Below are 17,686 nucleotides of genomic sequence, written 5' to 3'. Positions count from 1 at the left end.
AGCACACCAACACTCTAACATTTTATCGCTACGGAGCCATTAGATCCATGGGGAACTCAATGGACGTTGACGCGCGTCTTGCCAGCTGCATGCTAAATAAACCTTTTCGCCGAACAACAACTAAAACCAGTTCAAAAGTTATTGTCAATGGCTCCGACTAAGGAATACTCAGCGGTTTACACGGAAACTATATTCACGGAGTTTTGGAAAATATTTTGCATACTTTAGGGCGTTTGCCTTTAAGTTCTTTGTTATGTCTGTTGTAATGGTCAAATTGAAAAGTCTATTTTCTAATAGTAAATTTTATTTATATTTTATATATTTATCTAAAAATTACCCAGTATACCCGTTACAAAGCAACAAAAGCGCAACAACGGCGAGCGACAGTTACAGCACCGAATGCGTTGTAATTGTCAGCTGAACGGACATGCAAAGAGGGCTAAAAGGGGCGGAGGAACCATCCAGTCCCGGAACAATTGCCTCGGTGCTCAATTGGAGGCACTGGCGCGTGTCGCAGAAGACGCAAATAAAGTCGTACGTCAGTCCGAAGGAGGGAACACAACCAACACAAAAACCCAGAATCCAGAATCCAGAAAAAATGTTGCAACAGACGTGCCATGAAAGCCAAGGTGCAACGACAAGTGGCCCCTGAAAACCTCATCCGAATAATTGGCTTACGGAATCGGAAGGCATATGTGAAGTGTTTTAGCAAATTTGGGCATTCGATTTGTTTGAGAGGATTATTAATTGCAGCCCAGGCTGAGGGATGCCCCCAAAATCTCTTCAATTGTGTAATGGTCAGGTGAAGATGGGGCCTGGCAACTGCATGATGCGATATATTACTGCCCAATCTCAAATGTATGGGCATTGAGACAACTTTGATTAGCCTGACGGTGATTTATGCCGAAGCTCATTAATTATGCTTGTTAGCCCGATGTTGATGTAGTCAATGGTTTTTGGATTTGGCCAACGGCTTTCGGGGGCAAAAATACAAAAAGAGAGATACCAGCAGGGTCACCTGTCGGCCTAACGAGGTTCATAATTAGCAGGCGCCTGAAATGTGATCTGGTCATTGGTTCAGCTAACCTGCGGACCGTGACAATTGGACTAACCGAGGATTTATGGTGGAAAATGCCGGCCAAGGAGTCCCCGAAGCCATGTAAATTCTCAGTTAAGTTAGCTTGTTCACAATGTTACAAAATAAATCGAGCGTTGCAATTGCTGGCAATCGTCTCCTAACTCGTCTCGGCCAAATTCAATTATTTCCTTCGCCCATTTTCACTGGCGGACTAGTAATGATATACATATAAAGTGGTTCGAGGAGGAGGTCGATGTAAAGGACCGACTTGAAATTGCATTTAGGCAGACTGAGTCGCCAACTGTGCACGCATTTTATGCATTCCATTGGACCAGCAGTGAATGGCAAAAGCTAAAACCTTGGGACTCCAGCAGTCAAGGTGTGCACTGCTTTTGCATCTACAAATATAGGTATTAGATTAATGTTAGGATTGTGCCAGAGATTGCCAGCGAAATGAAATGGAATAATGATGAGATTGGAGTGTGGTTTTGCAACGCCATCGGAACTTGTGAAGGGTTCTTCAATAGCAAATAATTGAAAAACCAAATTGGTTGGAAAAAACTGAGTCTCAGTGGTGTATGTTTGGCTGTGTTAGACAGGTGATGGCCTATGCTATTGATTCCAAATACTTTTCATATTTTAACAAGGCTTTTCCCTGGCTTTTTTCAAATTTTTATAAGCGATTTGCTTTTTTAAATTGATTAAAGTGGTACACAGATTTTATCTGTTTGGAAATTTATTGACCTTTGCTTATAAATCTAAGAAAATAATTTATATAAAAAATTCCCTTAATGAGCGTAGGACAAAAGCTTGAAACTTAAATTCCTGACCCTTTAAGTTGATAAAATGTGTCCATAGCTTAGCTGAACACACGTACTTTTGGACAATCCCACTCTGTACTTTTGCAATCCTCCTCCTATATGCAACGTGTTTAGTTTCTCGGCCCCAGGTGAAATGATTGCCGTGGACACCTTATGCCAGACGAGGAGCGGCTTAAGACGCCTGCGATTTGCCAGGAATAGCAGACCAGACGGAAGGATTCGTCCTCCCACCCACCTGGATCACTTGAAAGGGATGTAATGCATAATTGAAATCTCCGATTGCAAGGACTGTTCCACGCAAAGCTGCCTGCTGCTTTTTCGGGCCATTGAAAAACGGCTACAATGTTTTCTAAATGACATCCACTGGAGGCCAGTGCGCATGCGCCGATTCGAGTGGAACCCATTGGGTAACTATTATATTCCTCCAAAAGCAAGGTGCTGGCCCAAGTTAAGCCTCAGTGCGACGTCGGCTGGCTAACCAGACGCTTGGCTCCGATATTGGCAACAGATATATGGGTATGGCAATATATAAGCCGATATCCCGAATTCAATACTGAACTGGCGTAACGGTCTTTTGAATAATTGAAGCAGTGCGTGCCGAACTCGACGAACTCGATGCAAATTGATTGCTCATACGCCGCGTGGACCCGGCACAAAGGAAAGGAAAAATAGAAATTGTTGCATGCTTTCGGGCGGCGCAATTGTTGATTGATATTTGTTGGTGCAGTGAGTGTGTGTCAGTGCGATTTGTGTGCGATTCAAATTCAAATTCAAATGCTTTTTGATTAAAGCTCGCGCGTGAATAGTTTTCCATGCAATCGGAAAAATCTCTTTTGCCGCCTAAAAGTTCTCTAATTGCTCAATGGCGTTAGCATTGTTCGGCCTTTTAAATTTAGAAGGGTAAGTTTGTGGGGTGATGTATATCAGAGACTACCATTGCATCTACAAAGATTCAACATATTTATGGTGTTAACAGAAACAGGCGTTGATCCCTAAGAGCCCACAAGAATAACAGAAAGTCAAGGACGATTTCGAACCGTTCTCACACGGTTTAATGCTCCTTGCTGTTGACTTTTTAAGGACCATCTTTATTGCCAGGCAACTGGCAGGCCGCTATTTCTCTTTTCAGCTTTTCGTTCGAAATCACTTAGCAATTTGTGGCCCCATTCGGGAATCCTTTTCAGCCATGCTTTTCCTTTCTGCGGCTGTCATTGTGCAGTCTGTTTAATTTCACAATTCATTTCATGTCAATCGAATTGTCTCAGGCCATGGAGCAGATTCTCTCCAACCTCCTCTCATCCAACGCCAGTAGATTTCTCCGACAAGTGTCGCTATCTTGGTACCGCAAAAGAAGGAAGAAAAAAAAAAACGATTGGAGAAGATAAGAATGCGGCAAGTTGGCTGTCACGATGCTTGAGTTTGATGTATTAACGGTTCCGGACTTCAGGCTTGGCTTGCAGCTGGAAATGGACCATAAAAATGCGAACGGCTCGCATTAAATTCGCCCATTCTGCGTCTGGTTTAGCTGGCGATAAACCTAATAGTAAACATTCCCCTTTGTTGACTCTATCTATTGGATTATGTTGTCTCCTACACAAAGCTTAAGAGCCGGGGGTTTGGGCAATGACATACTTAAAGCTCTATCCTCCAGCCTCAGGACCCACACCTCTGTCGGTAGTTCCTAAAATAAAACATTTTAACCAAGACTCCTTTTAAGTTTATTTGGAAAAGTTTATGAAGAGTTTTGTTTCATAGTTTTAAGCCACTTGGATGTACAAAGGTATTGGCTGTCACACCTTTGCTTATGTCTTGGTAAAATAAAACAGCTTTTTACCTTCAAATATTTGACATTCAACGTGATTTGTGGCTTACGAATTCATCAAATTTTAATAGTTTCTTCTTTGCATATTAAATGAAATCGCTTTTGTGTTAAGTTTCAGCTTTTAAATTGATTAAATTGGGGATTTATTGAGAGTTTCTTAGCAAATTGGCTTTGCAGCTAAGGACTTTAAGTCAATAATCTTTAAAAAGGTTTATTTCGCAATTCGGAAAATTAGATTGGAAGGAGTTTTAGTTTTGTGCTTTTCCTTTTTGACTTTAGCTGTTTTAGATGTTAAGTTGATTTATTTATTCAGAGAATTTCTTTATTAATATAATTTTCGTATTGCACTTGCTAAATATCTTAAAAATAAATTATGCAGAAACCATTAAATATATCCCAAAAATATAAATATGTTTATTTATTATTTAAATAGCACTCTAGCAGTGTCACTTAAGACGCCGAAACAATTTGGTCGACATGGTTTACAGGGAGACAGGAAACAAGATGTGGCAAATCGTGGCAAATGGAGCGGACACCAGGGCGTATGCTTAATCGTTTTTCACACGGCCCAAACGACGGCAGCTGCTGCTGTCTGATGGCCTGGCCAAATGGAATATTCATATCTTGTGATAAACATACATCTAAACATAATCCATTGTGAAGTACTGAAAGTACTTCAAACAAGTTGCTTACCTAACAAAAAGCGCCAAGGATGGAGGATAACTGCTCGCGTCCTGATTTCTCCCTTCCGAAGTTCGCGGCGCAACGCCTACTTCTTTTGCTTTTTGGTTGCTTTTTTTTTTTTGTGGCGGCTTTTGGCCGGCTTTACTTTTGCTGACTGCTATTTTATGGTGGCCATTAAAGGAAATTGAATATAATTTTGTTTGCTAAGCTCTTCCATAAACTCCCAAAGGCCAAGTGGCTTGAGCTCTTGGTGTTGGCGTATGATTTCCCCACTCTCGCCCACCGACACCCACAGTTTTTCATATTTTATCAGAGAGGTTCAGGGGGGGCAGAAAAAGGTCGGTGGCCTAATGGTACATTGGTCATGGATTTTGGGTGCAACTGGGATTTTTGGCCGCTGGCCAGTGGTTAAATGTGATTGAGAAATTGCACAAGAAGTGGCAGATTTCTCAGCTTAAATTCGAGCCTACCCTTTGACCTCCGAGATGACGAATGAGGCACCCATTTGGTTGGGTGTGTGTGTGTGTGGTGTGCCTTGTGCTTTTCCTGGTCAAATATCTTGGCATTCTGACAGCCAGTCTATACAGATTTGTTTGCTGGCCCGGATCCAGTCAATATTTGTGGCCATTTGGACGGACTGAGGCCACCAGAGCCACAGCTCTTAACTTTTAGCATCTTGGACGGAAGCCTTCTTACCGATATCATTATTTATTCCAGTTCGTAGAGGCAAACCTGCATATTGGCACTCTGCTTTGCTGTTGTACGGGAGGGGAAATCACAAATAATAAATTGTTTCTGCGGTTGTTTCGCCCATTTGAACCCCCTTTTGTTTGGCCTTCACTTTGCCTGTTTGCTTTGTCTTAGTCCCTCAGCTTGGTGTTTGTTCTTGCTGTTTGCTTATCTTTTGGGGCTTTTCCCATGGATTTGCAATCGGACGGAAAAACATTGTTTTCATTTAATTTAAATGTTTTCCTATCATCGCTGCAAAACCCTTGGAAAATCATTTGTAACGTTATTTTGTCGGGCATTTGCCGTTGACTTTTTTCGTTTTATATTGATGATTTGAAATGATAAATGATAATGGCTGAGGGGGAAATGCAAAATAGTCCTTAACGAGAAACAGAATGAATTTAAGTTCTTTAAAAACTACACATATTAGTGAACATTTTTTGATCGATCTACTTTTGTTTTTAAAGTCAAAAGTAAAAGAGAGAAAGTTTAAGTTGAGGAATTCTTTAAACATATCAAACTTTAAGAACTAGATTTTATTCATTGTGGATTTGCACCAAAACCCCTTAAGTGGTTTGCCACTCACTTTTCGGTGCTGTCAAGAAGTCTTTTGTGGCTTGGCTTAAGTAAATGATTTTCCTGATTCACCAGGTGATAGAGTGTATACATATCTATGGAGGTACATTTGTCTGTGAAACCATCATCAATCAATTTCGCAGATAATTCAGCAAAACATCATTGTAATTCGATGCAAAAAGCCATTTCCTTGCTGTTGTCATTGCTTAAATAAATAAATTCCCTGATACTCCAAAAAAACAGCTCACATAATTAAGACAAACCCGGGCTTAAATTGACATTTCCACGAGAACGAGCTGGGGGACAAAAAAAAACGCAGAAAAAATAAAATGGAAAAACATTTCATTTCTGTCCTCCGTCGCAGGATGATAAATTGAGTGATGACGGAGGAAATTTAACTGCTGAAAGCGAGGGACACTCACCTGGACCCGGAATGTCATGCTGCTCCCCAATGCCGTGGCCATTGTAATTTTGATGAGTGTAGGAAGCGGCGACATAAACTACACAAGGTCAGCGGGACATTACGCATACGGCATGGTGGCTCTGGTGGTGAAGGAGCGGGCTGCGGTTAAATCTAATAAACATTTCCGGGCTCGTGCACGCATGAATGTTAATGTAGATGGGCTTCGCAACTTTTCGACTCGAGACGGCAGTTTTCAGCCAGGGCTTAATGTACTAGAAATTATACCCCTGTTCCCCGGGAGCAGCTTAAAACCAAGACATAGTTACGGGTAACTGACTGACAGTCTGCTCGTTTCCCCCGGAATTAACAACCTCGGGCAGTGCCAAGACTTGCCGGCAACTTTATTTGCTGAAAGATAAATCCACTTGACTCGGAAGTTGGCCCATTTAGATGTGAAGATTTGATGCATGTGCTTTTAATAGTGGAGCAGTTGAGAAAAGGGGTTTTACAAGTGCCTACGGTCATTTGCCGAAGTTCTCCTCGAATTAAATTAGCCAAAGTAGTGAAATCTCTGGCAGTAATTTGATTTCCGACTACCAATTAACGCAGCTTCAGTTTAAAGTTCACTTTGTTTGGTCGTTCGGTGTGTGTGTATTTGTGCCAACTACACGTGTTAAACAAGTCCATGAAGTTCGTCACAAACTTTGGTGCTTTTTCCCTTCATTCCTTTTTTTTGCTCCTCCTGCCAACTGCCATCTGTGGCTTTCGCATTTTCCTATGGACCAGGCGCTGTCGTTGGTCCTGTCGTTGCGATGACGACATCCGGCGACATTTCTTTTCACTGCTCCAGACCGCTCTTCATTTCACAGGCATTTCAGGCTTCGCAGCCCGTCTCTGTCGCATCAGATTCCTGAATTGCGGGCACTGTGGGCGCAGGGTCATTAAAAGCAAATATAACCCGGCGAAATATGCTCGCTTTCTTAAGATAATATTTATAATTGCAATGGCAATCGGTTTAAATCAATGGGTGGGTAAAAATCAGCTTAAAATCAGCAAGGTGGGTCAAGTAAATATGATAAAGGTAAGCTTAAATATTAATAAATTAATCTGCTTTCGATCTGAAATGGGAGATTTAAATTATAATAAGAATTATCAGCCATGTTCTAGCTTCTTCTTAAAGATAAAAATAAAAAAACAAATAGATTGTTTAATGACAAGATGGCTGCATTTAATTTATTATACCTGCTTTTGCCATCAGCTAAGACTTAAGCTCTTCTGCCAAGAAATTCGCTTAAGAAAAGGTATTTCATTTTAATTGGACCAAAGGTGGGTTGGCATATCCACTGAAGGGTTTCCGAAACTCCGCAAATGAGTTGGCAACTTAATGGGGTGTCCATGTGTATCTGGAATCGGGATGCCTGTGCAGCCATAGTTTGTGTCCCGTGGCGTGCCAGTTGGTGGTACATTTTGACCCATGGTGCAGGCCTGGATGACAGTCAGCCATTGTGATGTCGGTTTTTGCACTGGTATGACCCATCTTTCCCTATTCCCCCCCATCCCCTTGCCAACAGTGATGGTGGCCTAATGTCTGTTTGGTTTCTTGGCACGACATGCCTGGCGTCTTGTGATGAAAAACTTATCATAAAACTTTGGCAAAACTGCAAAGTTGTCAAGGTTTTTGTCATTTGCCTGTCTCTCTATTCTTGGCTCTGCTTTTTAAGCTTGTGGCTGGCTGAAATAATTATAAATAACTTAAAAGCAGAAAATCAGAAAAGCGGCAAACAGCTGGCAAAAACAAACAGCCTAACCCAAAAAACCAATAAACAAATCCCATTCAGTGAGTTTCTTCGTTGGCCCCACAAAGTATGCTATGGTCTTTTGGATCACGCGATATTCGTATTTAATTTTTATGCTTTAATTGGCACTATAAACAGCTAATAAAATCGAAGGCACTCGAGGTTGGATGGCCAATCGATAGCTGAAGAGCAGCCACTTGAAAAGAACAATAAAAATGCTCGAGCCAGGACATGAAAGTATCCTTACATATACATTGTCTGCCGAATGATTTGTTTGCCTTTGCCAGAGCTCCTGCCATTGACAGACTGTCATAAATATGAAACACACACACACTGAAACACACACAATATGGCAAGCCAAAAACTACAGATATATATGTATATGTGCTTACCCAGATATGTTTGTGCATGTAGTTGACATCCATCCCGGCTTCGAATGGTCGACCATCGACATAACAAACTGTTCAGGTACACGAATCCCCGAGTCGTGTCCTTCGCCAAGGCAACGTTTGATGAAATGCCTGTCTGAGCACTGTTTTTCCACCCATAACTTTACCGCTCCGTTCGAGCGTGAAAAATGGCTGCAACTTGTTGTCGCCCAAAAATTTAATTAATTAGATTTCTTTCATCAATATAGATTCTACTCATCAACGACTTTTAATTAACAGCAATTCCATTTTCGAGTCATTTCATCGCTCATTAAATACTTATTACTATTGATGCAGCTTAGAAAAATATGTATTGTTTGCCAATTGCCATTGCTGTTTGCTATGAATTCACATTTAATTAGCTTTCGGTTAATTTCATTTATGGTTTAAGAAGTCATTAAGTTCTTTTTTAATAGTTAAATATTAAATATGTAAGAATCAATTTAACTTTTTTGTAATAAGGTTACGATTAACTAAAAATCAATTATGAAAATTGTAAACATAAAACCTAAATACACAAACATTATTGCTTAAAAATTTAAGCAAAAAAAAAGTAGAAACACATCCAAGTACTTGGCCTATTTAAATGTAAATTCTCAGCCATTGTTTTGCGATTAAGGTAAAAGGAATCTCTCTTAGCGGTAGATTTGGGCCAACATTTTTATGTTGAATACAAATTCAGGTCATTCGGTAGCCATTTGTGGCCTATAAAGTTTGGCTGTAAATTTTTACAACAATGAGACATGCATCCCTTGACAGACACTTTTGGCCAAAAAGGAAGCCAAAGGTGCAAAACAAATCCAGCTAAATGCCATTCAAGCTAAATCACTGGCAATCTGTTCGGACGGCCAAAGAATGTGCTCTAATTTATTTAAATAATTTAAATTTTTCGGCCCGGGACAAAATAAACAAAAGGAAATAATAGCAGCTGTGTCTAGTCGAGGAATTGCCTCAAGATAAGAACAGGTCGCGGGGTTCGGCAGACAAAGCGGCCCATTAAATCGCAGCCATTTTGGCCCTTCCTGCTGGAAACGTTCCACATCCGACAAGTGGCAACTGCCTCCTCCTCCGGATCCTAGGCTGTCGCCTCCCATTTTTTGGCCAGAAGGCCAACAATCCGAGCCTCTTTGTCTGCGGCCAGTGCGTTGATTACTTTGGGGAAATGTGCGTGAAAGGTAAACGCCGTACACAGGTAACTCTGCTGTCATTTTCTGTTTGCCGTCTGCCGCTCAACTTCAGTTGGTTGATTTATTTGCCCACCTTTTGGGGCTTCAGCCGGCCGGCCGCCCTTGTTGTGATTTCGCCCATATTCAATGTACAATGAACTGCTTGGCTATGATTTTGCGATGTTATTACGTGGCCATAAATCATCGCATCCGAGTAATAATAAACGTAAATTATAATAAAGCTAAATATTTGCTTTCCATCAGGCTTTGATAGGGGTTAGCCTAAGCCTTAAGGCATTGCGTAAGGTTTTAAAGACTTTAAGTGGGTCATTCATAATGTAGCCATTTTAAAACCAATCGGATGAAAAGGAAGCTCAGAATTTAACAGCTAATGGAAACTGACCAGCCTTTCATTCAATATTAAACCCAATTGGTAGCGTTGGCAACATTTCTTAAGTGGATTTTTGTTGCAGATTTTACTAAAGCCTTAATAACAATTTTAATCATCTTTAAAAGTATTTAACTAAGATATTGGTGGATTTAATTTAATTTATTTTCGTTTACTCGTTTATCAAAACTCAACACTTTTACTGGTTGGCCTGTGGCTCAGCATTAATATTTTTAAAAAGCAATTCACTGTCCTTTTTGTGTAAAATCAGTGGCTCGTTTATACACAAATTAATTTCATTTACATTCAATATTGGTTGCTGTGGCAAACGATCGATGGAACGCCATGCAACAACCATTCTGGCTATATAAATTTCCATTACGCATACGAACCGTTGACGCGGCCATAATGTCTCATTATGTTTGACTTGTGCTGGGAAACAATGAAATTAAGTTGGATGGACATATAGACAGACAGCCACTCACTCGGCCAACCACTTGAGCGAAAAGCACAAAGCTCCACGTTTGTCCGTTTGTCGGTGTGCGAATGTTCAAGTTTTGGCCATTAAAAACGCATTAACATGGGACAATGGCTTGACAAATAACTCGAAATGCATTGGCTTTCCGTTTGGGCGTTGCGCATACGCCGTGTGTTCATGACAGGGTAAGTGAGCGGCTCTTTATGCCGCTTAAATGGGTTTTATCAGTGCAATTACGCACACCCAGCTGCCAACAGGAACAAAACACTCCCCACTGTCCAGACCAACAGCAGGCATCTTCATTAAGGTGACAGTCGTAGGTGTTCTATATAGGGTTATATATCCTATATATATATACGATCCCTTGCTTGATTTATTGTCCCTATACATTTGGTTTCTCTACTGTTTGTCATTTGACAACATTCTGCTTATCCTCACAGCAGGCAGCCAGCCAGCCAGTGGGAATCCCCTTGCTTGCTTTCTACAAATTACTTTAATACTTTGCGCCTGATGTTACGCGGAAGTGTTTTACAGCACACACACACACACATATACACACATAAGACCACACGCTTCGAGGATACACATTTCGTGGAACTTTTTCTTTCAATCATAAAATCAGAACTTTCTACCCTTTATGGCATAATCAGTGCGAGTATGCGAGCACACATGAGGTTTTCTGTAGAAGGAGGGGTGAAAATGGAGCAACTGCCTCGGGCTGCAATTGTCTTGTCTTTTATAGTTCAGCCAGTTGCCAGCACTCACTAGAGATGCCAAAAAAGAATGACACAAAAAAGTACTTTGAGGATACAGGAAGCTCGGTGAAAAAGTTTACAATTTGGCATAAAATCGATAAGGGGACAATTTTCGTTTTTCTTTTTATAATTCGAATGGATTTCTGTGGCCTAAAAGCTTTTCCAAGAACTTTTTTCAGTAATCAGTAAGATAGGCATTGGCAAATTTTTAAGTATTTTCTACTAATGATTAAATTAACTTTTACTTTCCTACTAATTCTGATCCCCTTAGTTTACGACTGCAACTTTTCTTGCCATGTCATATCTAAGAATATTACGCATGTAGGTCTTACGATCGCCCTAAGGGCAACTCCAACTGCCATTTAATTTGGCACTTAAGCCCGGGGCAGGGACTGATTTTTATTATAAAAGGGTTGTGCTGTATCCCATGACCTCGTAAAGCGACTGAGTCGGCGGCATTAAATGGTATATAGTTTTATTGCTAATTCAATGCTAACCAAAGATATTGTCATAGATTTTGTGCCAGATACTGCTGCGTCGGAATAAGGCATTGGCATTGCCCTCCTGTACATATAGTTGATAACGCTTGAAGGTCTGCGGGTCGGTGGGTCCCCAGTTGGGCAGTGGCTCAAAGGCTTTGCTGATGCGGTCCCACAAGCCCAAATGCGAGGGCTGTTTCCGTATGGCGGGAATAGCCCAAAAGAACACCTGACCCACGCCGAAGGCACTGAGTAACCAGCCAAAAACTGGAGAGAAAAAATGATTTCATTAACCCGGATATCCAAATGGAAGGGTTAATCCTTTTCTGCTTACCGTAAACACCCGTTTGGTAGGTGTAGTTCTTGTACTTTAAGGGCTCGTAAAGCACCAGAGTGTAGATGAGGATGGTGAGCATCAGTAGGGGGGTGATGACCGCCCAGCAGATGCGGTAATACAGCGAGGTCTTGATGCCAATCATAAACTCTACATCCCGGCAGAGTCGTTTCACCCCGTAGATCCAGGCAACGGCCACTAGCTCGAAGATGGCCAGAACCAGGGCCACAAAAGTGGCTCCAAAGAAGTCCAGAAGATTGAGCACGAACTGACCACCGGGTGTGATGTAAAGGAGTCCCAGACAATACCCTATAATAGCTATAGCCACCACTATTGTCCAGTTCTTGAGATGTCCAAACTGATCCTTAATCACGGTGGACAAGCAGGAGGCCATGCCCACATTGCTGCCAATGCCCAGGACGAAGAGCATGAGGAAGAACAGCACGGAGAAGAGCTGTGGCAGCACCTTGAACTTGGCAATGGCATCCGGATAGGATATAAAAGCCAGGCCTGGACCACCATTAACCACACTGGAGATGTCGCTGGTGTTGTTCTCGTAGGCGAGGTTGCCCAGAATCCCAAAGATAATCACACCGGACAGGAGGGAAGTGAAGGTGTCCAATGTGGTTACGATATTGGCATCCCTAAGGAACAGGAACTCAGGGTAAATAACTCAAGACAGGGGGCCTCCACTCACCTGTAAATGTTGTGGCCGAAGCGGTTGTAGGAGGCGTACATGATGATGTTCCCGAAGCAAATGGCTAGCGAAAAGAACACCTGGGTGACGGCGGCGTACCACACCTGCGGCTCCAGAAGTTTGTGCCACTGCGGCCGCAAGAAGTACAGTACGCCATCGAAGGCTCCAGGTAAACTGAGTGCCCTCACCAGTAGCACAAACATCACCACGTACGGGAAGAGGGCCAGGAAGTATGAGGCCTTGCCGGAACTCTTCACACCCTTGAACATAATCCCGGCGATGATGATCCAGGCCACGGCCAGTGCCAGAGCCAAACTCCAGCTGGGATACCCGATGCCATCATCGATGCTGGTTTTCTCGCGCAGAATGATGTTCCTGCGGGGTTAGACATGAATGCCACATCCTGAACACCTGCTGGCTGCCCACTCACGTGAAGTAGAACTCCGCCGAAGTGGTGCGCACTGTTGAGTTGGCTAGTATAGTGATACCCCTGTCTTCCTGCAGACCTGAGTCCAGACAATCTGCACCCCATTCCGCACGGCAATAGCTCCACGGCAAAGTCGGGTAAAAGGAGTCCACGAAATAGCGCAGTGTTAGGGCCATTAATGTGGCATAGTAGGTGGTAACGATGCCCGTGGCCAAAACCTGGCCATATCCAATGCCTGGGTGGAGAAGAGATAAGAGTTATCCTTTGATTTATCACGCAATTTCAGAACTCACACCTTGAAGTGGTCATTCCTCACAAGCCTTGAATTTATTGATTGATTTTTGATTGCAAAGCAAGTAAGATTAAATTAAGTAAGTAAATTAAGATTTAGAACTAATTATTCTCATTTATAAAAAATATTTTAACTATATCCAAACTTGTTTTATGTTATGATTATCAATCAGAATTAAGTTCAATTTAATGTCTAAAAAATTATGCCAACTCACCTCTCATGATGGGTGAAAAGTCGTAGACCTTCACACTGCCGCGACTGGAGAACTGGCCTAGCAGCATTTCCATGTAGTACACGGGCTTTCCAACCAGAACAAGGACAATCAGATAGGGTATCACGAAGGCGCCGCCTCCGTTTTCCAATGCGGTAAAGGGAAATCTCCAGACGTTGCCGAGACCCACGCTCAGTGCAATGCAGGACATGAGGAACTCGATGTCATTGTTCCAACTGGCTCGTTGTTTCTCCTGCTGACCTGCCTCAACTCCATCCTGATTATCTCCAGGTCCTGGCGCAGCTCCTGATCCTGCAGAAGACTGTGGACTCGCCTTCTTTCCATTGGATGATTCATTGGGCTTGTATGCACCAGGTATTGATATCGTTGAGGAATTCAATGAACCCACAAACGCCTGGTTCATGTATCCATTGTTATTGTTGTTGTTATTGAGTGTGGTTTCCATGTTGCAGCTGCAAATCAATCAAAAATGTGGCTACACTAACCTTCAACTTAAATCGTTGCAACTTAAGGTTACATCTACTGTTGGTCAAGTTTTGATGCTGCTATTATGGCCATTGATGGATAGCAATCACGATCGCTTACCGGTTCAGTGGGACAAAAAGACAAAAATAAACAGAGAGACTGAGACAGAGACAAGCTGGCAAGTCACTGACCCACTGACTTAGACAATTACAAATTACATAACAATGGAGAGGTGATGCAGCTAAAACTGCATCGAACTGGTAAATGCAGCAGGCCAAAATGCTGGCAATTTGGCTGCCAGACCTCAGGGCGAAACCAGTTTTCTGGCCTTTTACAGGGAAAGGTCTCCAAGCGTCTGGCTTTTAGCTGCCTGGGGCTTTTTTGCCATTTCGAGCTCCATTCATAACAACACTTTGGTTTTCTCGTTGCCGCATTTGTTTCCGATACCGGGACAGCAACTTTCATGATATCTCGAATTTCAGATTGATTTATTACACCTTTTCGGAGACATTCCCCAGCCTTAAATTGTCTTGCAGATTTGCAAAACTTTCTCATAAATAACTCAGAAATTATCTTACATTTTCCTATAGCTAAAATGTAAATAGAATTTCTTTATACGGCTAAGTATATACTTTATCATATACGATTTTTGGGCCTGCCATTTACAAAGTGGAAGTAATTAGTGAAACAGCTGAACTATCCTCTTCCTGATCAAAAACCAGTTGACAAACCAAGACATTGGCCTTGTTATCGTAGAAAATAAAACGAAAAAACAGGTTAACAAGCTGTTGCAGACTGCTTTATAGGCGATTGATATGGGATGTTCTATGACTCACAGGAATGTTTATAGGAGAAGCCAGAAAGCAGGTATATTTGCGGAGAGATTAATGACTCAGATAAGATCTTGGAATATTCAGACACCAGGAATATGATGTCAATAATATTTTAATTATCTCCAAAACAGCTAGGGTATTGCCACATCGATTCTTTCAGGGGTCTCCCTTGCTTGTTTACTATTCGGATGACTCTAGAAGGCAACTGACTGCCTTAAGTGTTGCGCATGCGCAGCTGCTTCGCCGATTGTTCTCGTTGCAATAATGGAAAGTAAATGTGCACAATGTGTGGTTGCAACTTCCAACCTGGTGTGACTCAAAAATGTCAGAGCAGCAATTATCCACCGCCAACTTGGCCCAAACAAAACAAAGCGTGAAGTACGCGCCACAAAACTCGATAGCACGTTCCCCACGGTTTTTAATGCTTTTTTCTGGCGGGGGAGGAGGAGGAGGACAAGACGGTGCTGTTGGTCGTTGGTGGTTTGGTGCGATAAAGCCTGGCAGCGCCACACGTTCTAAATGAGTTTTTATTATTTTATATTGGCAAGAGTCAATTATTTAATTGTACCCCAGGCGTTCTCTGGCCGCTGACAGCTCTTTGTCTAAGCACTATGAATATTTCGATTCGGTTTTAAATTTATTGCATACAACTGAGTCTGGCTGAGTGATACGATTTCAAATTGTAATTAAGTTATGGCTCTCAGATTCCCTCTCGCGAAAGTATCTTTCTCTCTCGCTGCTTCACTTATCTGGCCATCATATAGTTTGCAGACATGCAATAAGAATCTTTAGGATGTCAATAAAGATATCGTGAATGAAAGGGTTTCGCAACGAAATGCACTAGCACAAAAATTTGTTATCACTCTTTTTTTCACCCGGTACTTTTAGAGGTTTTTATTAGAAGAGATGTTGGCTGTCAAAGTCATCAAACTTATGGATAAAAGTCTGGATCATATCTATATGTTTGTAGGTTAAACACGCGACTTTTATGATGGCCAATCTTTATTATCTTTAAGAATTTTTTAAGTAGGTTTTGCAAACCTATTTTATTACTTTCGCTCCACTTTCTGTCGGGTTTATCTTTTGCTCAAAATTGTGTTCTCAGGTGTTCTGGAAGATGTAGCATTTTTGTCTTTATTTCCCTTTGAAGATTTAGTATTGGTGCCGGCAATTGTATTTCTATGATTTAATGTATTTCATTTATATTTTCTATCTATTTTGCAGTCACTTTGCGTTGGTAAACAATTGAATTCCGCTGAAGTATCCAAGCGAACCGCTCACCGCGAACGCCAAAAGCTCACTGAGCAGCTCTTACTGCCCAGAGGCGTCTTATTCGTTCGTTTTCGGAATAAAAACAAAGAAACAAATAACTCGAAAACGAAAACAAAATACGAAAAAACAAAACATCACGGCAAAAGGTGTTTTGGGTAGCTGGCCATTAGACTTGACATAAGCCAAGGTAAGTGAAAATATGAAAATTAAGTTATTATCAAAGGTTCGCCGGCGCTTCGGCATTATGTATGAGGCGTTTCTTCCATGTAACATGAAAACGTGCTCGGGAGTGTTTTTTTTTTTAGAGGAGTCAGTGACATAAGCCTTATTATTTTAGTTATTAAAATTAAATTAGGTTTTATGGTGACTACCTTTTGTTTGTTTTATCCCATAGTGCCTTAGTTGCTGTTATTAGATAGGAAAAATTGTAAGAAAAATATTGTTAAAATTATTGTTCTTTGTTTCATATGACTTTCAATTGGAGTCAAAGAACTTTTTTATTTACTTCTTACTTACTAATATTTTTAATAACCCAAAGACTCTGTGGGACCTATTATTTTTACTGTTAAATCTACTTAAAAGTCAATGCCACGATTTTTTTTATAACTCTATTTTAGTCTTTCGATTTTGCTATGTAATAACTGATTAAGACTTAATCGTTTTTTTGATAGAAATGTTTAACCGAAAAAAGGTTTTATAACACTTTATTTATAGCAACTAAAAAAAAAAAAAAAAATAGATGGCCAAGTTCCTAGGAATTATATTTTAAAGAACTTGTAAAAATTTCAAAGAAATGTTTACCCCGAAAAGCCAAAATAACTGTCTGGCTAGAACCGAATTTGATAAGGAACCAATATAAATTTATTATTATGACTGGGACTTACTACCTAATTGCAGTTTTTGGTTGGTGGCATCCAAACGAACGCCACACTGCACTTTGGTCATGAAAGTAAAAGCTTATGTTGGTTCATGTGTTAGAGCAAACATTTTAATTGGATGCAAATTTTCGACACTTGGCTGCTGCGGTTCGTTTACCGACTGCGGCTCAATTTTAGAGAAAGAGACAGAAAGAGAGAAGAAGAGTGTGAAAGAGAGGGGCGCAGAAAGAGTTGGAGGGAGAGATCCATGTTGTAGTGGCAAACAATTTTCGGTTTTTACTGGCATTAACACGCAAAATTGACCGCAACAAATTTACAGAATTTCCATGTGAGCAACTATGGTGCGTGGGCGTATTGATCCCAACAATTCAATTAAAATCTCAACGATTCTGGCCAAGTGCTGGAAAATGGCAATAGCGTCCTAAATCGCATTCCAACCGAAATGAATTACAGTAATGACAATTATTTTTACTTTTCAATTAAGTGCTGTAGGAGAGGTGTAGAAGCCACTGCCCCAAACTGCTGGATAGTTGGCAAAAATTAAATCTTTTTGCCATTTAAAATGTAATTAATTTTTAATGCACGCACATGCGGTGACGTTGACGGGCTTAATCTGCCTGTTTATGGATGAATTTCCCTGCTGATTATCTGCT

The 17,686-nt window shown here is 41.2% G+C and overlaps 2 protein-coding genes across 4 annotated transcripts in view; one reads left to right on the top strand and one right to left on the bottom strand.

Moving 5' to 3' along the window:
• The first annotated feature begins 2,376 nt into the window (after nt 1–2,376).
• The window catches only part of LOC108104856, a 42,279-nt gene continuing 26,969 nt past the window's right edge, over nt 2,377–17,686 (top strand). The window contains exons 1-2 of the mRNA XM_017211176.2: nt 2,377–2,799; nt 16,108–16,342. The gene's annotated coding sequence lies outside the window, so the exon portion shown is untranslated. The remainder of the gene's footprint in view (nt 2,800–16,107; nt 16,343–17,686) is intronic.
• LOC108104857 (sodium-dependent nutrient amino acid transporter 1) lies at nt 11,583–16,122 on the bottom strand. 3 transcript variants are annotated; one of them, XM_017211178.2, is made up of 6 exons: nt 15,925–16,122; nt 13,568–14,037; nt 13,065–13,296; nt 12,635–13,009; nt 11,938–12,581; nt 11,583–11,870 (listed from the first exon to the last, which is right to left on the bottom strand). In XM_017211178.2, the coding sequence occupies exons 2-6, from the start codon at nt 14,028–14,030 to the stop codon at nt 11,617–11,619; spliced, it is 1,968 nt and encodes a 655-aa protein (XP_017066667.1). In that variant the 5' UTR covers nt 14,031–14,037; nt 15,925–16,122; the 3' UTR covers nt 11,583–11,616. The 3 variants fall into 3 exon arrangements, with proteins under 3 accessions (XP_017066667.1, XP_017066666.1, XP_017066668.1); XM_017211177.2 differs by having other exon boundaries at nt 15,937–16,122; XM_017211179.2 differs by lacking the exon at nt 15,925–16,122 and adding an exon at nt 15,766–15,784.

The sequence above is a fragment of the Drosophila eugracilis genome, unplaced genomic scaffold (genome assembly GCF_018153835.1).
Source record: "Drosophila eugracilis isolate 14026-0451.02 unplaced genomic scaffold, ASM1815383v1 contig_1765, whole genome shotgun sequence".
Classification (NCBI taxonomy): Eukaryota; Metazoa; Arthropoda; class Insecta; order Diptera; family Drosophilidae; genus Drosophila; species Drosophila eugracilis.
This window is presented reverse-complemented; position numbering and strand designations above follow the sequence as displayed.